We start from the raw sequence: 20,896 nt of genomic DNA on the forward strand, positions 1-20,896 counted from the left end.
TGTCGATCTAGGGGCTCCAGTCTTAGGTCTAAGTGCCTCCAAGAGTGGAAATATTCAAAGAAAGCCGAAGAGAGGAGCGCACAGCGCGGCTTGGAACATAAAGCGGGGGCGAGGGTAATTAGGCTGGAAAGAGCAACTGCTTTAAAAAAGAAAGAAAAGGAAAGAAAAAGGATTCTTCTGTTCAGGTATCGGGTGGAAAGGGCACAGGACGCCCGCCTGGAGAAAGTGACCTTCTTTCCCGGTAAATGACCTGCCTTCCCAATTAGGGAGCATTCACCGAAAGGACGGGTTAAAGAGGAAACGACCCTTCTCCCCGCTTTATTTTTTAACTAGCAGCACTCTGAGGACTGCAGAGAGCTGCAGCCCAGCCCTCCGCCTGGGAACACGCCGTGGGGTTCGGCCCTGCTCGGCTCGCGAGCCCAGGCCGCGGGGCACCGGGAGGCCATTTTGCGCGTGCGCCGCTCGCCTCGCGCCGCCCGCAGCTCGGCGGACTCCGCTCCCGCCAATTTTGAAAGCTAGATTCTCAGGCCCTGGCAGGCTGGGGAGAAGGGGAAACGAAGTCCTTTCTCCAAGTCCGGACCCCGTGGCGAGCTGCGGCGACAGCCGGGTGCGTGCGACCTCACAAGGCGGCCCCCGTCTGGCCGAAGCTTTTCCACCGAGCGGGATACCGAGGCGCGGCAACTGGCCCCCTGTCCTATGTCCCCAGGAGGCGGCGGCTTCGCGTGCAAAGCCCTCAGAAGCGCATCCTTACGGGGGCCATTCCAGATCATTGTCTCGCTTTGCCCCTCTCCCTGTGGCTGCTTCAATCCCTGTTCTCTTGCCCCTTCAATAACAAGGTGTCCTTGGAGTTTGGGGTTTTGTTGGAAAAAAATTGTAAGCCAAATTATTAATCAATATAAAACTGCCATCCTGGGACTGGAAAGGCCGATGGGAGAGAGTCCTTAACCCTCTTAACAGGCCGAACTTGTCTAATAGGTGGAACGGGCTTTAATATCCTGGGAAGGAAACTTGACCAGGTGATAGTGTCGAGGAAGTGAGTGGCTGCGCGACGGGAATCTCAAGATCTGGGGGAAGGACCACACTTCGGGACCCAAAGGCAACGCCTAGGTCTCCGGCCAGGGCAAAACTGGAAGGTCGGGCGGCCAGGAAACCCCGGCGGGGCAGAGGATCGGGCGGTCGGAGGTTGGGACGTCGCCTCTGATAGCCACCAGGACGCAGCGGTTTCCTGCAGAGTCCGCGCCTGCCTGATTCCCTGGGGGCAGAAACGCTTTTCTGGCCCAGGACTCCCACGTGCGCCCAAAAACCGGGAGAGAGAGGGACGGCTTGGGGAGAGGGGTATGGGTAACTGCCGAGAAGTGAAAGCGGCCTAAAATGGGCGACACCCGGCGAGTCCTCTTTATCGGCGCAGACTGCAGGGGCCGCCATTTGGTGGCGGATTTCGGTATTTCTGTAGCACGTTGTGCTTAACTTCACAACTGGCTGGTCTACGTGGCACGGTTGTTTCGGAACCGCAGTTCTTAAAGATGCAAATTTCCCCTGCCCACCTCCCGCCCCCCTCCAGTCTCCAGGGATCCCCTTCCCTCCCCCACCTCTGGTGGAGGGCGCGGCGGCTCCGCTCTCCCTCGACCCCGGGCGGGGACCTTTCCTCCGGCTCCACTGGCCTCCACGAACGCCCAAGAGCTAGTGTGATGAGGGGTGGCGCCCAGCGTAGGACTAACGAGTGTTTTCCTCCCCGTTTTCCCCGAGATTGCGAGCCCGAAGCTTTCTCCCCCGAGGAGAATCTCATTTCCTTGGCGGGGCGGTGATGGGCATTGTCTTTTTTGCAGGGACCGCATCCCAGGTCTGGGCTCTCCGCCTCACACCTCTCGGAAGCAAGGAAGAGAAAGGCGGGCCAGGCCTGGCGGGAAGGGACGCACCCGACGAGAGGCGGCTCCTCCCTAAGTGTCGGGTTAGCCTCCCGGACTCGCGATTCCAGCTCGGCCCGGCGCCCTCCGGAGACCCGGGGGAGGTAAACACCTCTTGGGAGTCTCAGGACCTCGGCGGGCGTCACCCTGGGTCACCCTGTCTTCGAGGGTCACCATAAAAAGCCCCCGAAGCGCGAAGTGCCTATCGAGTGGAGAACAAAGGGCCGAGGGGCGAGCGCGAGGCGAGTCCGCGCGCGGTTGCCTTTGGCTGGGTCCAGCTCGCAGGCGGGGGGCACCGGCAGTGCGGACTCCGAGGACGGAAGGGAGCCGGCGGGCGCCCTGGGAAGTCCGCGGCCCCCGCCTACCCCGGCAGACTGGAAGAGCCCCCAGTCTTCGAGCCAGAGCTGCCATGTTGCATTCGCGGAGGAGACCAGTGATTTGACGCTCCCGAGGCAGAGACACCCCCGACCCAAGAGCCCTTTAGGGGAGCCCTACGACCGTCACAGCCCGAAGGGATGGCGGGGCGCTGGAGGGAACCCGATCCCCGCGAGATGCGGAGCCGGCACGGCCGCGGCGCCGCCGCTTCCCCTTGCCACCTTCCTTCCAGGGGCTGCGGGGCTGCGCGCTCGGCAGAGGCTCGGTTGCCAGTAGCAACCACACGACGGCGATTTGCAGCCAAGGCTGCAGCCGCCAGTACAGCCGCCGCCGCCTCGTACATCTCGGTGTCTAGCATTCAGAACCCTGGGGGTTGCCCTCGCTGACATCTCCCGCCCCCGCCCCGGGGTCCTCATCCTCCGGGACCCACAGCTCCGCTCGAAAGCAAGCTCCCCCGGCTCGGCCCTGCCCCCACGCAGACAATAGACAAATAGGCTCGGAGCACACTGCAGCGCGGTGCTGAGCCGGCACCTGAGCCCCCGGGATCCTGGCGCTCGGCTTCGTCCCAGCCCCAGGTGCCCTTTTCTCCAACTTGCGCCGAAATTCTTTGTCAGTGGCCAGTCCATTAAGAAGCTTTTCTCGACATCATCAGTAAGGATAGTGGTAAAGAAAGAAGTCAAGACAAGACGCCCACTCCCTTTTTAGTAACATCGACACAAAGAGCTAAGGGTTGTGTTTGGTCTTGGTAGCGATGGCTTCCCTCTGGGTTAGAGCCACAGGCAAACCGTACCGTCTTCCCTCTTCTTTGTCTACCACGAATATTTTGCATGAAATTCATAATATAACTTTCCAACATTACCTCCATATACTTGTCTTTTACAGAAGTGGATGGAGCACTTTTTTTCTCCTTCATTTCATTTGATGAACCACACCAGCCTTGGTAATGAGGACTGAGTGGTCTGATGCTTAAAGAAAATAATTGACATTAACCCTTAGGAATCTTTCTGCCTTTTCTAATATCTGTGGCTTTAGGACATTGATTTACTTTTTAAAGAACTCTTGTTAATGTTTTAAAGAGGTTTTTATTGAAGAAATATCTTCAGAGTATCCAGCACAATCTCTTGATTAAGCTAGTAGGATAACCCAGGAAACAGGTGCGTTGCCACATTTCTTCGTTCTTACCAAATGTCCCAGTTTTCAAAAGCCATTAAGTTGGAGTGTTCTTCCTAGACTGACATTTAATGTAAGTCACAGATGTGCTGAAATTAAGTTTAAAGCTCCTTGAGGACAAGCACCTATCCTGTTTATCTTTGCATGCTCCAGGGTCCTTTTAACATAACTCAACAAATATTTACTGAATTTCCAGAGGATTCCTGAAGTTCAACAACCCTTATGAGAAATAAAACTTAACTAACAGCTACTATAAAGCTTGGATGCCTTTCATGGACTCAATGAAAAAGTGAACATTTTCCAATGAAAAGGTAAACATTTTCCAAGCTAGTGGTACTAATCAGATATCCTCACTCATGCATATTTTTTACTTAATTATATTTCAAATGTGGTGATTGTATTAAAAAATATCTGACAGATATTTCCAGAATTCTAAGAATGACAAGAACTTGTAACTTTGCTATTTTCCCACCAAAGGTGTCTGGAAATTGGTTAAATAGGCATAAGAGGATATTTTAAAGTGACTTTCATATGGGACAGGCATGGCATTAACTGTCTTCACAGTTCATCAGGAACTCTTAAGGGGCTAGTATTGGATACTGCAAATCTATTAAGACAATGCACAGTGAAATAGCCTATTTAAATTAATCTTTAAAACGTACTGAAAATAGTTAATATGTTTTAATCATACCTAATGGTAAACTCAAATCTCCTAAAATGCCTCTTAGGTATGTTATCAGAGGTTCACCTTTAAGCTTCAGAAAATGTCAAGTTTATGATATCAGACAGTTTACTTCAAAGAAAGTTAACACTACTTGATTCCTAGAGGCAACATAATGACCTGTAGCTTGCCCAAACACCCCCCCCCCTCCACCACCACCACCTGAAAAATAGGAAAGCAAGGCTTTAGTGAAAAGTTCCTTTCTACGGTCTTTCAAGAAAGAAAAGCTCCAACAACTTGCTTTGGACCAAGTTAAAGAGATTATCTCCTTTTTTCATTATGACTGTGTCTTTCAAAGAATTGAAGGATAAGATCAAAGTGCATTCATATTCATGTGAATTATCGCTATTGACTTGAATAATGATGGATTTCATTGTTTTATTTAAACTGAAACCAGAAATGCTGCTGCTTTTGAGTCTACACCCCCTAAGGCTGTAGAATTTCTTCTGAGGACTCAAAAGCCAAGCAATTAGGTCTGACAACCACGTCATTTCCATAATGTACTTCTGTACAGAGGACTTTTTATTGGAATTGGTTACATTTCTATAGAATCCTACCATGCAATTTTTGACTCTTCAGCCTTCTGAACAAAACTCCTAAGTTCAATAAACACTCATCCAAAATACTTAAGTATAAAATGGTACTGGGGAAATTGAGTGATGTTTAGAAAACATCTAGCTGTTCCTGAATCAGAAAATTAATGTTATCAGTAATTAACTCAGGAGAGTGCTTTCCCTTTGAACATGATTTATTACAGTTTGTTTTCTAGTGTAACTGAAGAAGTTAGAGTAAGCTTGGGAAAATGTGTTTTCCAGCTGTTTCTTTCTAAATATGCCTCATGACAGTTATCTTAAAATATTTTCATTTGGGTTCTCTTTAAACTATCCCATCATTTTCTAATGAGAAAGAGGCTACCAGATCCAAGGGACCCCACTCCCTTTTACCAAATAATCATTCTCCTCAAGTTAGTCACCAATTAAAATGATCACTTTGGAGAACACTTCTCCAAAAGGAAATTCTAAGGAAATTCATTAGAATAAAGTAAGTTTACAACAGAATAATACAGGCAACCTTTAAAATAGGCTTAAGGAAATGCTTTTTCATGAACTTCAATACACACAATTTGTATAGGCTCTCTAAACTTACAGACAGACCTTAGTGCAACCAATTCTGTGATGATGATCTGCAATGGGTTCTGAGAATACCCTTTCCAAGAAAGAAAATTGATATCAATTGGTACCACTGTTAAGTGTTTGCCATACAGTTAAAGCAAATGCATAAGCATCACTTTAAAAAAAAAAAATCAGTGTTTTTTTTAATCCAGTTGTGCTACAAGAAGTCTCCATCTTAATTTGTCTCCATTTGGTGTCCTTAGTATTGTAAAGCATTGTTTAAGGCAAAAGTGTCTTAGTAAATTTGATTCTTTGGAATTTGACCATAAATACACGGACATTACAAACTTTGTAAACTTCCAAGACCTTCACCCTTCACTTAAAATCAAAATGATAGGCAATTATTATTTCACGGGGGGGGGGGTGGAAATCACTTCTTGAATAAAAAGTCTTTCTTTACAATTCATTTCCTGTCTTACTAAGGGGAAAAGCATTACCATTTTCTTTATATAGGTAGTCATTAATTTTTTCTTATGTTGTCCATATAAGAACCTTTATTCTTCGCTTTAAAAAATAAATATGAGGTAACACTGAAATAGGAGGTAAAGTAATTCAGCTTTAGCCATATTCAGGTGTTTCCTCTGAAATGTATATTTTTAAAAAAGATGGCAGGAGTTGCATAGCTTGCTTGGACTAAGGAGGATGCAAATCATAGCGCAAGTATTTCCACTTAAAAAGTGGGAAGCTGTGCCACTGAGACTTCCAAGTCTAGCCTACATTTTAGCGGAGCTACCTCTCGGCTCTGATAATATGTGGGGAGAACCGAAGAACAGGGTGGATAGACAGCCTGTGCTATTTTTGTGAAAGCAGAAACCTTGAACACCTTCTCTTTGTACTTTTGCACTATTTCCTAGGAAGCAGAGCATACAGTTATTTTTCTGAGTAATCAATGAGCAGGAAATTTTGGCTTGGGATTTGATGTAGCGAAATGACGTCAAAAATTTTTTTAAAGGCTTGCACATGCGCGGTAAGACGCTCTTTTTTTTTTTTTTTAAAGTAAGCTTTGGGCTCTTCACCCCGCCTTCGGGATCCGGCCCGCGCCGCGGGGTCTAGGAAGCTGGCCGATTTAGGGCGGTGCAGGATTCCCACACTCCACTCGGGGCAAAGAGAGTCGGATCCCCACCTCTCCAGCCAACCGGGCTCTCTTTTTTAAGTCCCGGCAGGAGAAAGTCAAGGGGAAGCAGGGCCGACCTGAGCGGCCACCGAGAGCTTTTCTGGCTGCGCAGCGCTGCGGGGCCTCTGCTCCCGGGGTTCCAGCCTCCGCCCGCACCGGGCTAGCCCCTGCGAGTTGGCCGCACCACTCCGGGGCCCACGGGTCAGCCGCGCCGTGGGGAGGCTCTGGCCGGGACCCCTCCGCGAGAGCCCGCGCAGCGCTGCGGTGCTTGCTGGATGCCTGGCCCGGGGAAGCAAAGCGAAAGGACTCGGGCCTTCATCTTGCAACCCGCCCCCAGCAGACGCCGGCGGCGGCATCTACGGCCCTTCTCCCTCCGGATCCCTCCCCAGGCCACCGGCCTGCGGGGCCACGAGTCAGTCGGAACAGGGGACCTGCCCGCTAGCTCGCCCCCGTAGGCCCCGCGGAAGGGGCGCCGCCGGTGCGGAGCCTGCGCGGCGTTTCGCACTCGAGCCCTGGGGCCGGGCGCCCCCGCCCTTTTCACGCAACGGTTCTCCCGGCCCTGCCGCCCCCACACCCCGTTTTCGGCCCATCCCAGCAACCCACGGCAGGGCCCTCGCGGGTTTCTGATTCAGACGACAGCCTGACCCCAACCGATTCACGCGCCCCCTCCCCGGTTTAGAATCGCGCGGAGTCCGCGGAGATGCCCGTTGGGAGTTTGAGAAACTTTGGCCTAAAGGAAAAGCCGAGGACATCTGTGGAGCATCGCCGTCATCTCTTCCCCTGGGGCCCCGACACCCCACTGTCCACACTGAACGCAGTCGCCTGCCAGGGCCAGCGCCGTCGAGCCGGGCACCCCGCGCCCATTGCGCGCGGACACCCGCCAGCGCCCAGCCTTGCGGCGTCGGTCCCTAACCTTCCCCGGGCCTGACAGGACCGCACCTGAGGGATGCGTGAGCTGCGTTTCCTGGGTCTTGGCCCAGACGGGGTCTTGGTGAGGCTCCGGGGTGTTTTTTTTTTTTTTCCTTTGTGGCATCTTCCATCTTTTATCTCTGGCGTCCTGTACTAATAAAAAGATGGAAAAGGAATAGTACCGACCTTGCTTGAGTGAGTCCAACAAGACCAAGATTTTAAAGGGGTAGAGGGTCTGGGGAATGCTGAGTGGCCGACAGACAATAAGGAAAGGCGCCTAGAGGGTATCTGGTGGTGCCCGGCTTGGGTACAGTCTTAAAGGAAAACCCACATAAGTCTTCAAAAAGAAGATATTCACATAACACACACACACATCAAGCAGCAATGATTAGTCTTTTGTGCGGTGTCTCATTGCCTTTGAAAGTGCTACGCTGTATTTCAGATTTATTAGAGTCATCAATTTCATCACTTTGTGCTATATGGTGATTTTGGAGGTGAACTTATTCGTGTGTGGAATTTCCTCCTAATGATGTTTACTTTGGTAGTGGAAAAGCTGAGTTCAATCTCAGCATCCACTGAATTACTAGAAAAGGAAGCCATTACAGGCATATCTTTAGAACTTTGGGGCCAGCAAAATCTGTCAAACATTTAAACATTTTATTGGCCTTAATACAAAGAAACGTGAAAACTTGAAAGTTTAAAATATAAGGAGTTGCCTTTAAAAGGCTTCGAAAGCAAATGATAGGAAACAAGACACCAGCGCAACACCTTCATAGAAATGTTAATCTTCCCGTCTTGGATGGAAGTGTCCGACTCTCTTCTGCTTTTGCTGACCAACTTGATGGCACAACTGGTTGGTCTGCTGAAATCCAAACATAAACTCCTGAGGTTTTTTCTCAAAAGAGGAGCAGAGCAACATTTAAGATGTCATATGTTTGCTTTCATCATTACAGATAATATTTTGAGAAAACTAACTTGGTTATGGGGTATGTAATACCTTTATTTTTCATTCAAGTATGTATATATGGAGTTATTAATTTTAGATTTTACGTGGCAAAATGATTGTTGTATTCTTATAACTTGAAAAATTACATGCAGTTGCCAAATGAATGCATATTAAGTACTGCCATTGTGTTTTTAATTTCTGGGTTGTGGGGAAGGAGGAAAGGAGATTTCATACCTAAAAGTCAGCTAATTTTTCTTAAAAACAAGACACCTTTTATTAAAGTGATATTTTAGATATTCTCACCTCTTCCCCTATGTCACCCTAAATCCCTCTTCTTTGTTTCCAAAGCACTTACAGCACTGAGTGCAATTATAGTCCTAAAACGAGGCAGGCTGCAGTATATGCTTGTTTAATGAATTAAACTTTCTTCAGATGTCTTTATTTCCCACTAGATTTCATGTCCTAGAAGACAGGTACATTCTATTATCTGTAGTGTGTGGCACACACTGATATTTAATGTTTTTGGCTTGGGAGGGAAATATATATATACACTTGATTTATCTAGAAGCAGTTTACAAAATGTGGATATTATATCAAATTAACATCTAATTAGTATATATAAAGTTTAACTTTTAAAATTCATCTAGAAACTAAAAATTAGTAAAATTTCTTCTAGGCATGTGTAGAATATATTCCCATGATAATGGGTTTTTCTGAATTCCCAAAGCAGATTTTTAAAGAGGAACAACAGGATTTTTAAACTGGCTTTAGAATGTTGTCTTTTTTGAATCTCATTTTCATAAAAAGAGAAACTACATGCAAAAATGATTTGGAAATTACATGTGATTAGCTTTATACAAAAGGGGTCAAAGTTTTCCACACAAATCTTTCATGGAAACATTTTTGCAAGTTAATTCAGATAATATGTTTCATTCTCAATCAAACATATAGTTTACTGTGTCAAGTACATTGTAGATCTGTATTTAAAGTCACCTGTTACTTTTAGAAGAGTAATCTTAATAGCACCTTTTCTTTTTTAAAGATCGAAATATCCCTTTGAATAGTTTTCTTTCTCACTACTTAACTGTTAGAGGTGTGTATGTCATCTTGGGGCATACAATTAACATTGTAAAACAATGGTATTTTATTTTAAAGTTAGTAAGTTCAAAAGTGGGTCAGAAATTATACTTCTGTCAGTAAAAGTAATCTTCCACTTTTGCCATATTTTACATTTGAATTACTAACAATTCTTTTCAGTTTTATGATTAATCTATGTTACATTTCTCCCTTTAATTTTAAAGACTTCTAAAAAGAAAGCTAGAATAAAGAGCAAAGATCTAGCTTCTTTAGTTTGTCCAATTTCAGATATAAAGTAAGAATTCTATATTGTGTTTTATCAGGAACAATACAGTTTTATCAGGAACAACACAGACACTGTTAATGACAAATACTCAGAATCTATAGTTAAAAATAATTTATATTCCATTTAACTTAAGTTTTCAAACTTTGAGGTGTTCCATAAGTAGACTGTCATGTTTACAGGTTTAGACTTTTTTTTCACTATTGGGCTCTTATCTCAACGCTTTTAAAGTGGAAAATACACAGTAAAAACAATTCCTTAAAATGGCAGCTGTAGTCGCTTAGGAGTTCGAATTGCTAAAGGACTGAAACCAAACAGAACCTTTTAGTTTTAAGGGGATTTTTTTTTTCATAATGCAACAAGGAACTGAAAATAAAATTACAGTGAAGGTTTGTTTGCCATTTTAATTATTTGTCCAATCTGTCCCCCTCCCATCTCTAAATTAGTACACACCAAAACTTTAATTTTAAAAGACCTGTTTCCTTAGGGAAACATGAGAATCACTGTTAGACTTGATATCTCAGGGTTAAGTAAAGGGATTGTGGGTATTACTGGCTTCTGAACTTCGAAGCAAAAGACATGCACCTGTTCTGGGGGTAGCAGGGATCCCACTGAACATACTTATTCTTCTTTCTGATTGCTGGTCCATTCCACAACTGTTTGGGGCTTCAGAAAACACCAAGACTTCATCAGAGAGCTCAAGTCAGAGTGAGATTTCAAAGATTATTATATACGACTTATCCCAAATATGAGAACCAGCTAAATTTGCATGTTTCCTTCTATTAAAGAAGAGACATCAAGAGGTTTCCTGTCTTGGCACTACTCAGCAGCAGCTGTGACTATCCCCTTGACATCTGGCGAAATTGTAGTTTCTGATGGAGGAACATTTAAAGTTGACACCTGTCATTGAAACATTTGGTATACAGTTTTCAGACCAGCTAGAAACCAGTGATAGACTACCTAACTTTTGTTAAAAGAAACTGGGTGAGAAAGTTGTCAACTAGAGAAGTCTGATTATGATAGTTTGAACCAAGACATTCCAGGTAAAGATTCTCTCTCCTTTTCTTTTGGAAACGTCCTTCAGCAACAAATGAAGTCTACATTTAAAAGACAAAAACAAAATTTTTTTTAATCTCATAAAAATAAGGAAGCAGCAAAGTTGGTCATAATTTGGAAAGTCGTGGAAGATAAGACGTTTATGATATTGTTTCCTTGTCTGCTTTTCTCATTGAATCTTTAGGACTGTTAATTACGTGCTTTCAATACATTATAATTAGGTGTATGAAGCGAGGTATCCTGACCCTCTAAGAATCCTCAAACCTGAAATGACCAGTATATAAAAGCTGGACTAAAGGGGAAAATATTTGACTTGAAGGCAGCACTGACAGTAATGTATTTATCAGATAACAGTATATGTGAGATTTCTCTCGACTGTCGAATCCCAGGAGACTCCACCGCGGCAGTTTGCTTGTCTTGCCGCACTAGGCTCGAGTTCCCTTGGCTCGTGAGGCTCCCTCCCGCCCCGCTGCAGTCAAGTCTGGGTTCGGTTTGTGAAGTTCTCTGACCTCCTGGAGGACGCCTGTGCCCAGAAGGTGTGACCCTCGACGGCGCACGGCTCCCGCGGCTGCCGGGAGAGCGCCGCGAGTCCGGGGAGCCGCGCAGGCGGAGTTCCCCACCTGAGGCCGCCGACCGCGCCGGGCGCCCAGGCACCGCGCCGTGACGTCACTCTGGGGACTGCGGTTGCCGCGGGACGGCCGCGTTCCGGTTCCGGTCGGTTGCCCGGGAGACGCGGGTACACAGAGAGAGTCGCTGCCGTCGGAGGCCGAGCTGTAGCCGCGGTTGCCCGCTCCATAGACTCGCAGGCCTGGCGCTGTCGAGTCAGGCACTGAGGAGCCGGTGACGGGCGCAGAGACGCGGGCGCCATGAGTCAGAGGCAGGTGCTGCAAGGTAGGCCCGGGCGCCCCGACGGGAGAGGGAAGGACGGCGGAGCCCGCGGGCCGCGCGAGGCGCTCTCTAGCCTGTGTCTCTCCCCGCAGTGTTCGAGCAGTACCAGAAAGCCCGAACCCAGTTCGTCCAGATGGTGGCGGAGCTGGCGACCAGACCCCAAAACATCGAGACGCTGCAGAACGCGGGTGAGCCCTCAGCCTGCACCCGCGTCGCTCCGCACCCCTGGCCTCGCCTCGCCCGTCGCGCGTCAACCGGGTCCTGCCTCCCTTGCAGCCCCGTTCTCTCCCCAAATCTCCATTCCTGGTTGCCCCAGGCCCTCCTCTCAGCCTCGCCCTTCACCGCATATTCCCAGGCCCTTCGTCGCCCAGTGTCCCCTGGCCTCGCCTCAAGTCCCCGTCTCCCCGCTCCCCTGCTGGCTGGGCTGTCAGGGAGCTGAGGGGTGGGGACGGAGGATGGCGTCCCTAAATTCCCCCAGTCCCCCGCGGAGGCGGTAGAAGTGTTCCGTCTCTTTCGCGGCTCTTTGCGGGTCAAGTTTCCGGATGGATATGAGAGAGGCCAGGCATTCCTATTTCCATCTTTATCGCAACTAGGAAGGTGTCAGATTGAAAGTCAAGACCGTACAAATTGCCTGGAAGTCATGTTATGTGAACGTGAACCTACCCTAATCAGCCCCATTCTTCGGATGCCCTGCGTTTGATCACCTTCGACTTGACTTTCTCACACCAAAGGAATTCCAGAGCGGTTGATACGTTATTTCGCGCCTTGTGTTGGTGAAAGAGCAAAGATATGCTTGAATACTTTTCCAAGAGATTCCAAGTAGGCAGAGACCTACCTTTGAGAAATCTCTAGCGGTGCCCTTATCCCACGTCTTGATCCGAACTTACGTAGATTCTACAGGCAGAGGAGGAATGTGTGTGTTATGTGTGTGTGATTTTCTCCTTACCTTTTCACATAATGGTGGTCCCTTCTCTCTCTCTCTGTCAATCCTCTGAGTCTGATTAAGGATGATTCCACCACTACCTGAAGGTAGCATTTTTTGCTGCTGTGTCATCAGAAACCTTCAATTTATGGGTTATGATCTTTAAAACTCATTTAAATTAACATGGAATTAGAAGAGAATTAACATATTTCCAGGGCAAGAATTTTAGACACACTATTTACTCTGGGTTTCCTTGAGGGGAATTAGTACTATGCTAGGTGGAAATTTTATTGCCACTGGGAGGGATTCTGTGCTTATTCATTGTATGCTTTTATTGGGGGGTGGGAAGGAGTGTAGTTAGAATAGGGAAGGTGTATTTTATAATCACTTTAAAAAGCTATTAATTTTGAGGTAAGTGTACATTCACATGCAGTGGTAAGAAACAATACAGAGAATTCAGGTGCCTCAACACTGTAGTGTGATCTAGGATATTGACATTGATAACAATCCATCATGTTGTTTTTTTTTTTTAATTTTCCCTAGTTTTCTTTGTACTAGTGTATGTATGTGTATGTTTAGGTCTATATAATTTTATACTGTGTGTATCCATCACCATTATAGTCAGAGATTATCACCACAGGATCTCTTGTCATGCCTTTTTATAATCACACCTACCTCCCTCTTTTCTCTAACTTTGGGCAACCACTCATCCCTTCTCCATTTGAAATTTTCAAAGCTGATAATCTTTTGTTCTACAGTCGTTTCACATGGATTCATTTCCATTCTTCTGCATGTGTATGTGTGTGCTTGTGTGCATGCGCATATATTCTCAAAGTATCCAGCACAGTGTTGGGACATACAGTGTTTCATTTACACTGACTATGTTAACTTTATTAGAGCCTGTTACATTTTTTGAAGGCACTTTTTTGAGGGATTGTTTTCCTTCCAGTCCTACTCTTGCTATTTACGAGTATTTGATTTTTTGGACAGTATATATACAGCTAAACAAAAGTGTGATTTCTTAAAAAGGGAAAATGATTGACATTATTTTATAAATTTGATCACTGAAATATAGATTGTACAGATAACTATTAAGATACAGAATATCATGTTTAATGGAAGAGTGACAGATTATCTCTTCCCCTCAGTATACACTGTAGAATATATAATGGAATTTAATCAATACAAACAGGCTAAGTCATCACCAAAGTATAAGTGACTTAGATATGACATTCTTAAATAGCCACCTTATAGTGGCTATTTCACTTACAGTCTGACTTAGAAAAGAATGGAATACAAAAGTAATATAGCATAACATTTGAAATTATCTCCACTTGGTGAGAGCCTGAGATGGTTAATTTTATGTCAACTTGACTGGACCTTGAGATCTCCAGACAGTTGGCTAAACAGTATTTCTAGGAGTGTCCAGGATATCTAGGATGGAATGGTAAGATTTTTCTTTCCCCTGAGGAACTTAACATACTTCATGTTATCTAAATTCAACTTAAGCACCCCTTTAATAACTTTAAATAGAGACAGATATTGAATATTCCAATAGATTTATCCTTTTAATATTAAAAACCCTGTAAGCTTTGTTATGAAAACTGCTCTTATTAGTCAATTAAACATTTAAGTGGTTTCCTTTTCAAAAATCACTATGGATTTAAGATGCGTCTGAATGAGCCACAGTATGTGTACATAAATTACATATTTTGATCAATTTTTTTCCAGTCAAGTGTATTCATTTTGGTAACGTAAGATACTAGTACATTTTATTCCTGACTTTGATATACTGTCTTTATACCTGGGAGAGTTTTGTTTTCTCACTTTTCTCCCGTAATAAACTGTTTAAATAAACATGTATCATGGGTCCAAAATAATGGGAAAAAAGTTTCCATATAGACATCATGATAAATTACTGGTTCACTTGTTAAGAATTTTTAAATTCATTGACTATGAAGGGAACCTTAAAGGTGAAAATTATCGATGAAGTTTTATTTCATTTAAAAAATCTCTGATCTTTTTCATTGTGTTTTTGATGTGTCAATGAGATAATTTGCTCTATTAGTTATGTCCAAAGTAATTTTAAAACACAGTGTTGCAAGATATCTTCTTCAGAGTATTTGGACAAAAATAGGTTTGACTTACTAGAAAAACTGTGTACAGGGTGTCTATAACCTGGATTTTTTTTCCTCATTGAGATTTTGTTCTTTCTAAATCAAAAGAACATACATGAAAACATTAAAAAGTTTGTTATAAAATCTCATTATGCAGCCTCAAACCCTATATGTCTGAGCCATTAAATCTTACAGGTATTTAAAAATGAATTTGAATATTTCCCCTCTTTGAATAATTAGTAATACTTGACTGCAGTGCTAGAGATAATACATAGTAACTTGGTGATGGACAGGGAGGCCTGGCGTGCTGTGATTCATGGGGTTGCAAAGAGTCGGACACGACTGAGCGACTGAACTGAACTGAACTGAACTGAACTTGTACCAATTGTAGAATTTCAGCATTTGGAAGTGGTTGTTTAATTATAAAATATAAGAAAGATGTTTTATGGTATACTGGAGTGCCAGGCCACTCTTTGGTTGTTTAGAAGGTCTTTTAGAATAAGCTAATAAAAGCCCCAAGAACTTGATTTTTAAACTGCTAAGCTATGTTAAATAAACTTTTTCTGAAGCAGCTATTTATATAAGAAAAGTAGGGGTAAAGTTTAAAATAATACTTCGTAATATTTTGCTTATAACCTATACCCAAATGGTAAACATGGCAAATCAAAAGTTAAGCATATTTTCAAAAGAGTAGGAATAGAAAAGTTTGCCTAACACTTTAAATATGCACCTGTATGAAGCGAATTTACAAATTGAGTCAATTTATTTGGTTCATAATTCAAGAAAATAAGTAATGCATGTAGACATAAAATGCTTTTAAATTACATGTGTCTGGCACAGGGTGAAAATCTTCAGATTAATGATCTAGCACTTTGGTTTCCATGAGAAGGAAAAGCCTGTGGCAAGCATTTATGATGTATTGAAAACACATCCTGGGAGGTACATGAAGCATGATTCTCCTACAAAAACTACTTTTCTAAAGGAATTTAGAACTGAAAAAATAATTAATAAAGCAACTTCAAAAAACTTAATGAGTTATGCTCTTTAAATTTGATGTTTTTCCAGTATAAAAGGAATCTTATAGTTCTGAATGTATGATAATTACAGCACTTTTTTTTAGTGACGGGGGAGTGTTTTTCTATTTTTAAGGATAGAGATAGAGTTGTTTTTTTTTTTAAGGATAGTGATAGAGGTTTTTTCTTTTTTCTTTTTACATATACTTAAGTGGAAAATATTCCAGGGAACTATAAAAGTTCTGAACTTGTATGCACCTAGTATGTCCTATAAACAAGATTTTTCAGAGTTTTATTGTGTGTCCCAAATCATTGTTCCTATGTGGACATTTCCTGTTTTGATATCTAAGCATTGTTACATAAGGAGAAAATAATACAACCAGGACTAGGATTTCACTGTTTTCCTAGGAAAAGCTGGATGATTTAAAAAAAAAAAAAAAATCCAAGCAGTACATGAAGCTGAAAGAGTAGGTTCTTGAAATGGCACATTGTGTGGGTTAAATTTTAATGTCGCAGATTAAATGGCTTTGAAAAGTTGTTTCAGTGTTTTCTAAAAACACTTCACATTTGAATGTTTTTTCAAGGCCTTTGCTCCTCAGACTAGCACCTTTTCCTATACTTTTTTGCCCAATTAATTCCTACTCATTCCTTATAGCTCTATTTAGATGTTGATTCCTCAGGGAGATCGTCCTCGAGCCCTTTCAGTGAGTTGTCTCTTATGTTTCCCTGATTGTAACATTTCTCTTTCATAGTCCTTATCACAATTGTAATAGTTTAATTTCTCCTTTCTCTACTAACTGTAAGTTCTATGCTTAACATAATGCTTAGCATAGAGCAGATGTTCAGCATGTTTAAAGAGGATGAAGGAAGGAGTAATTATTTTTCTAAGTGTTTTTGTATCTCTTAGATTAGATTCTTATAACAGCTCAGGTGAATAGAGAGGTATCGTCTTCACTGTGGTTAAATCTCAAAGAAGGCTGGATAATTGCCCTCATCTCTGAGTGAGTTAGTTGCTGAACTGGGACTAGGACCTGTTTCCGTATTGCTAGCTGACTTCGTGCTCTTCCTGTGTTACCTGAGATATCAGGAAACCATTCATAGGGGTTCTAAGAGTTTCAAATAAACCTCAGTGTTAACTTTTTTTTTTGGCTGAGCCACGTGGCTTGTGGGATCCTAATTCCCAGACCAGGGACTGAATCTTGGTCATCGGCAGTGACTGTGTGGAGGCCTAACCACTGGACTGCCAGGGAATTTCCACTCAGGGTTAACTTTTAAAATACATCATCTGTTCAGGCCTTTGGGTACCAATGACTGTTCAGTAATTGTGTGTAATGACTTTTGAGGTCACCTCGAGGACCACTGTGGGGCCTTGAGTGGAGGCCCACATGCCAAAGAGTAACTTTAATTGATAAATACCTGGAGATTTGAGGAAATGGAAGTTGTATTTAGCACTTAAACTGGGCTCAGAGTTCTAGAAGACCTTTTGGCTTCCTCTTAACTTCTAATGAAAGCCTTATCAAACCAGAGGCTCTTTCAAATTACCCAGAGAAGGTGTCTAATCCCCAGGAAGTTGAGCACCAAGAGAGAGTACTTGAGAGAGTTGTTGGACTGACAGCTGCCATCGTCAAGAAGAGCACCCAGGAGACCTCACCCAGAGAGGCCAGCTGCCCTCTGACTGACCGCCTGCCCTCCTGGGCTTTTTGAGAACATGTCAAATAAAGCTCAGTGAAGAAGGAGGTCCTTGATATTTGTTGGTTGATTGATGTGAGCGAATACTTAGCACTTTCTTTTGTTCTTTATTTAATCATACTTTTTGTGAAGCACTTTTCTTGCACGTTCATGAGGAGCAAAACTTTGGGATTTCTGTTAAGTAGATGTACTGGTCCTAGGAGAAATCCAGCGCCGTACCTTGAGAAAAAAATTGTCCTTGCTTTGTAGTTGGCCCATCTGAACACAAGTCAGACTTACCTAATTTTCAAAGTGAAGTATTGGTTTTACCAGACACCCCAGGCTCATAAGGGTGGCTCAATTTAGAATTTATTTTTTAATCAAGTTCTGTTAAAAATCTAGGTGAAAACTAGTGATATTTATGCTTGAGTATGTGTGCCTGTGTTTCCAAAGGAAATGATCTCTGTTCACTTTTCTATATAGTTTAAGTTTTATCTCACTGTCATGTTAGAATCACTATTTAATTGTATACAAATGCTAGATTACATTAGTTTTCCATGGAACTGTCTTTGTAGATTTAGTCTAATAATATTCCGTTTTTTTTTTTTTGAGGGCTTGTTTAAAAATAGCTACTTAGACTTTCCCATGACTTTTAAAATCTATCATTGAAGACATTGTGCATTTTGCTGTTATTTTTAAAATATAAAATTTTTTTTAAAGATTTTTTTATATGGACCATTTTTAAAGTCTTTATTGAATTTATTACAATGTTGTTTCTATTTTATGTTTTTTGGCTCTGAGGCAGGTGGGATCTTAGCTTCCAAGACAGGGATCGAACCTCCATGACCTGCAGTGGAAGGTGAAATCTTGACAGACTAGACCACCAGGGAAGTCCCCAAGTTATACTCTTTCATTCAATTGATCTTTTACTATTTATCTAAATATTATGTTCTAAGCTAGCCCTATGATTTCAGGAGAAAAATTGTTCCTGCTTCCTTTTATTTCACAGAATGGTTCTCTTTTTGCTTTTGCTGCCACGAAACTCAAGTTTTATGCCCAGAGTTCAGTTGTAGAAACTATTACCTAAACTATGTTTCTGATTTAAAAACAAAACAAAACAAAACACCCAGCCCCCCTCTCCACTCCATTGCTATTAATTATTATCTTTGTATCCATATCTTTTAGAGTGAACTATCTCAAAACAATGTAGGCAGAGTATGAGTAAAACCAAAAATTTCATCTGAAGATAGATTTTTAAAAATTAATTTATTTATTTTAATTACTTTACAATATTGTGGTGGTTTTTGCCATACATTGACAAGATTCAGCCACAGGTATACATGTGAAGATAGATTTTTGAACTGATTGCCTTTCAAAAGTTTCCTTTTCAGATATTACCAATGAAACCTCTGGGAGCAGGCAGTCCTTTTAGCAATGTCTTCTCTTTTCCCTGTACTAGCCTCATTCCAACATTCCAGTCTTCTCCAGGCAGATGGGTGTAGTAGGTATATATGTAAAAGAGAAAACAACAAACTCATTATTTGCTCAGAAGAATTGAAAGCAGGGACTCAAATGGATATCTGAACATCCATGTTTACAGCAGCGTTATTCACAAACCTGAAGGTGGAAACAACTCAAGTGTTCATTAACACATGAATAGACAAACAATGCATGTACACACAATGAAATATTGTTGTTGTTTAGTCACTAAGTTGTTTCCGACTCTTCTGCAACCCCTGGACTGTAGCCCACCAGGCTCCTTCTATCCATGGGATTTCCAAGGCAATAATACTGGAGTGGGTTGCCATTTCCTTCTCTAGGGGATCTTCCTGATCCAGAGAGCGAACCAATGTTAATAAGGAGGCAGGCAGATTTTTTTTTTTCCTGTTTTTTTGTTTTTTGGCAGGCAGATTCTTTACCGCTATTACTCAGTCTTAAAAAGTAATGAAATTGTGATATGTGCTACAATATGGACAAACCTTAAAAACATTTTGCTAAGTGAAAGAAGCCAGACAAAAGAAGACAATATTGTATGATTCCATTTATATGAAGTATCTATAATAGGCAAAATCATAGATACAGAAAATAGAGTAGAAACTACCACAGGCTGAGAGTGGTGGATATGGGGAGTTATGGTTTAATTGGTATACAGTGTCTGTTAGGAATGATGAATAGGTTCTGGAAATGATAGTGGTGATGGTGGCACAACATTACAACTGTGCTTAATGCCACTGAATTGTGCACTTAAAGTGGTTAAAATGGTCAATTTAATATTAGGTATATTTTACTACAATTTAAAAAAGAAAAAGAAGATAAGTCACCAGGGCAGCCAGAAATCTTTACTGTGACTTCAGTGAATCCAAAGGCCTGGTTTGTAGAGACTTGCTTTCAATAGAACAAAGTTGAGCTGTGTTTATAAAGCACCTCAAATTGAAGTAATGTGTATAGAAATTATACACATGTAATATGAGACTGAGTTATTTTTTTTGTCTTTAGAAATGTTTGACCTTTTTTTCCCTGGCTTGTATATCCAATTGGCCAGCAAAATTCAAGTGATAGGCCTGCTGCTGCTGCTGCTAAGTCGCTTCAGTCGTGTCCGACTCTGTGCGACCACAGATGGCAGCCCACCAGGCTCCCCTGTCCCTGGGATTCTCCAGGCAAGAACATTGGAGTGGGTTGCCATTTCCTTCTCCATGCATGAAAGTGAAAAGGGAAAGTGAAGTCGCTCAGTCATGTCTGACTCTTAGTGACCCCATGGACTTTAAAAGGAATTAAGGGAAAGGTTGGTTGAGGCTATTCTATAATTTCTTCCAATACTTTTTTGAGAGCATGAGCTGCCTTTACTCATCTGTGAGGTCCCTATTTCTCGCCACTTGGTAAGCCTTGATTTATTTTTTGAATGAATAATTGTGGGCAGGATCCATGAGGTTTTTATTTTTGTAAAACTAGATAACAATGTAAGTATTATTAATAGAAGCAGTGTCTCCCGTATGGCACTGGAACAAGAAACACAGAAAAGAAACTCAAAGCTATAAAGTTGGAGGTGGGGAAGATTGTAAAGATTTAGACTATAGGTTAAATTTCATAAACATTTTCACACCATTTAATGAATTTATATAGGGAAGACAAAATTGTCTTATAGATATCAGAGTATAATATATGAATTACTTTTACTATTAGATATAATATTAGATAGTACTTGTTGGTTCCTTCAGTGGAGACCCCAGTGAGTTCATTAGCTGCTCACTGAGGACCTTGTCTTATTAGATATTATAGCAGTTATTCAGACTGCTGTAACCTATGGACTCTATATTTTCATGCATTCACTCACCAAGGATTAATCACCATGGATTCCTAATGGACAGTCAGGTAAGGAAATATTTCTTTTACATTATATATGCTCCTCTCTTTCCTCCTCCCCTCGCTCCCTCCCTCCCTTCCTTCCTTTCCTCAGTTCCTCTTGTAGCATTATCTATATTTTTAGGACAAACCTGAAATTAGAATAACAAAGTATACTTAGCCTGTGTAGGAGATAAAAACATGTTCCTGGAGATTGAAGAC

General features: G+C 42.6%; 1 protein-coding gene across 1 annotated transcript in view; it reads left to right on the forward strand.

Moving 5' to 3' along the window:
- Positions 1–11,593: 11,593 nt before the first annotated feature.
- SPAG6 (sperm associated antigen 6) overlaps positions 11,594–20,896 on the forward strand; it is a 58,497-nt gene continuing 49,194 nt past the window's right edge. The window contains exons 1-2 of the mRNA XM_052651185.1: positions 11,594–11,618; positions 11,708–11,803. Of these exons, the coding sequence (XP_052507145.1) occupies positions 11,594–11,618; positions 11,708–11,803 (121 nt within the window). The remainder of the gene's footprint in view (positions 11,619–11,707; positions 11,804–20,896) is intronic.

The sequence above is a fragment of the Budorcas taxicolor genome, chromosome 13, assembly GCF_023091745.1.
Source record: "Budorcas taxicolor isolate Tak-1 chromosome 13, Takin1.1, whole genome shotgun sequence".
In the NCBI taxonomy this organism is placed as follows: domain Eukaryota; kingdom Metazoa; phylum Chordata; class Mammalia; order Artiodactyla; family Bovidae; genus Budorcas; species Budorcas taxicolor.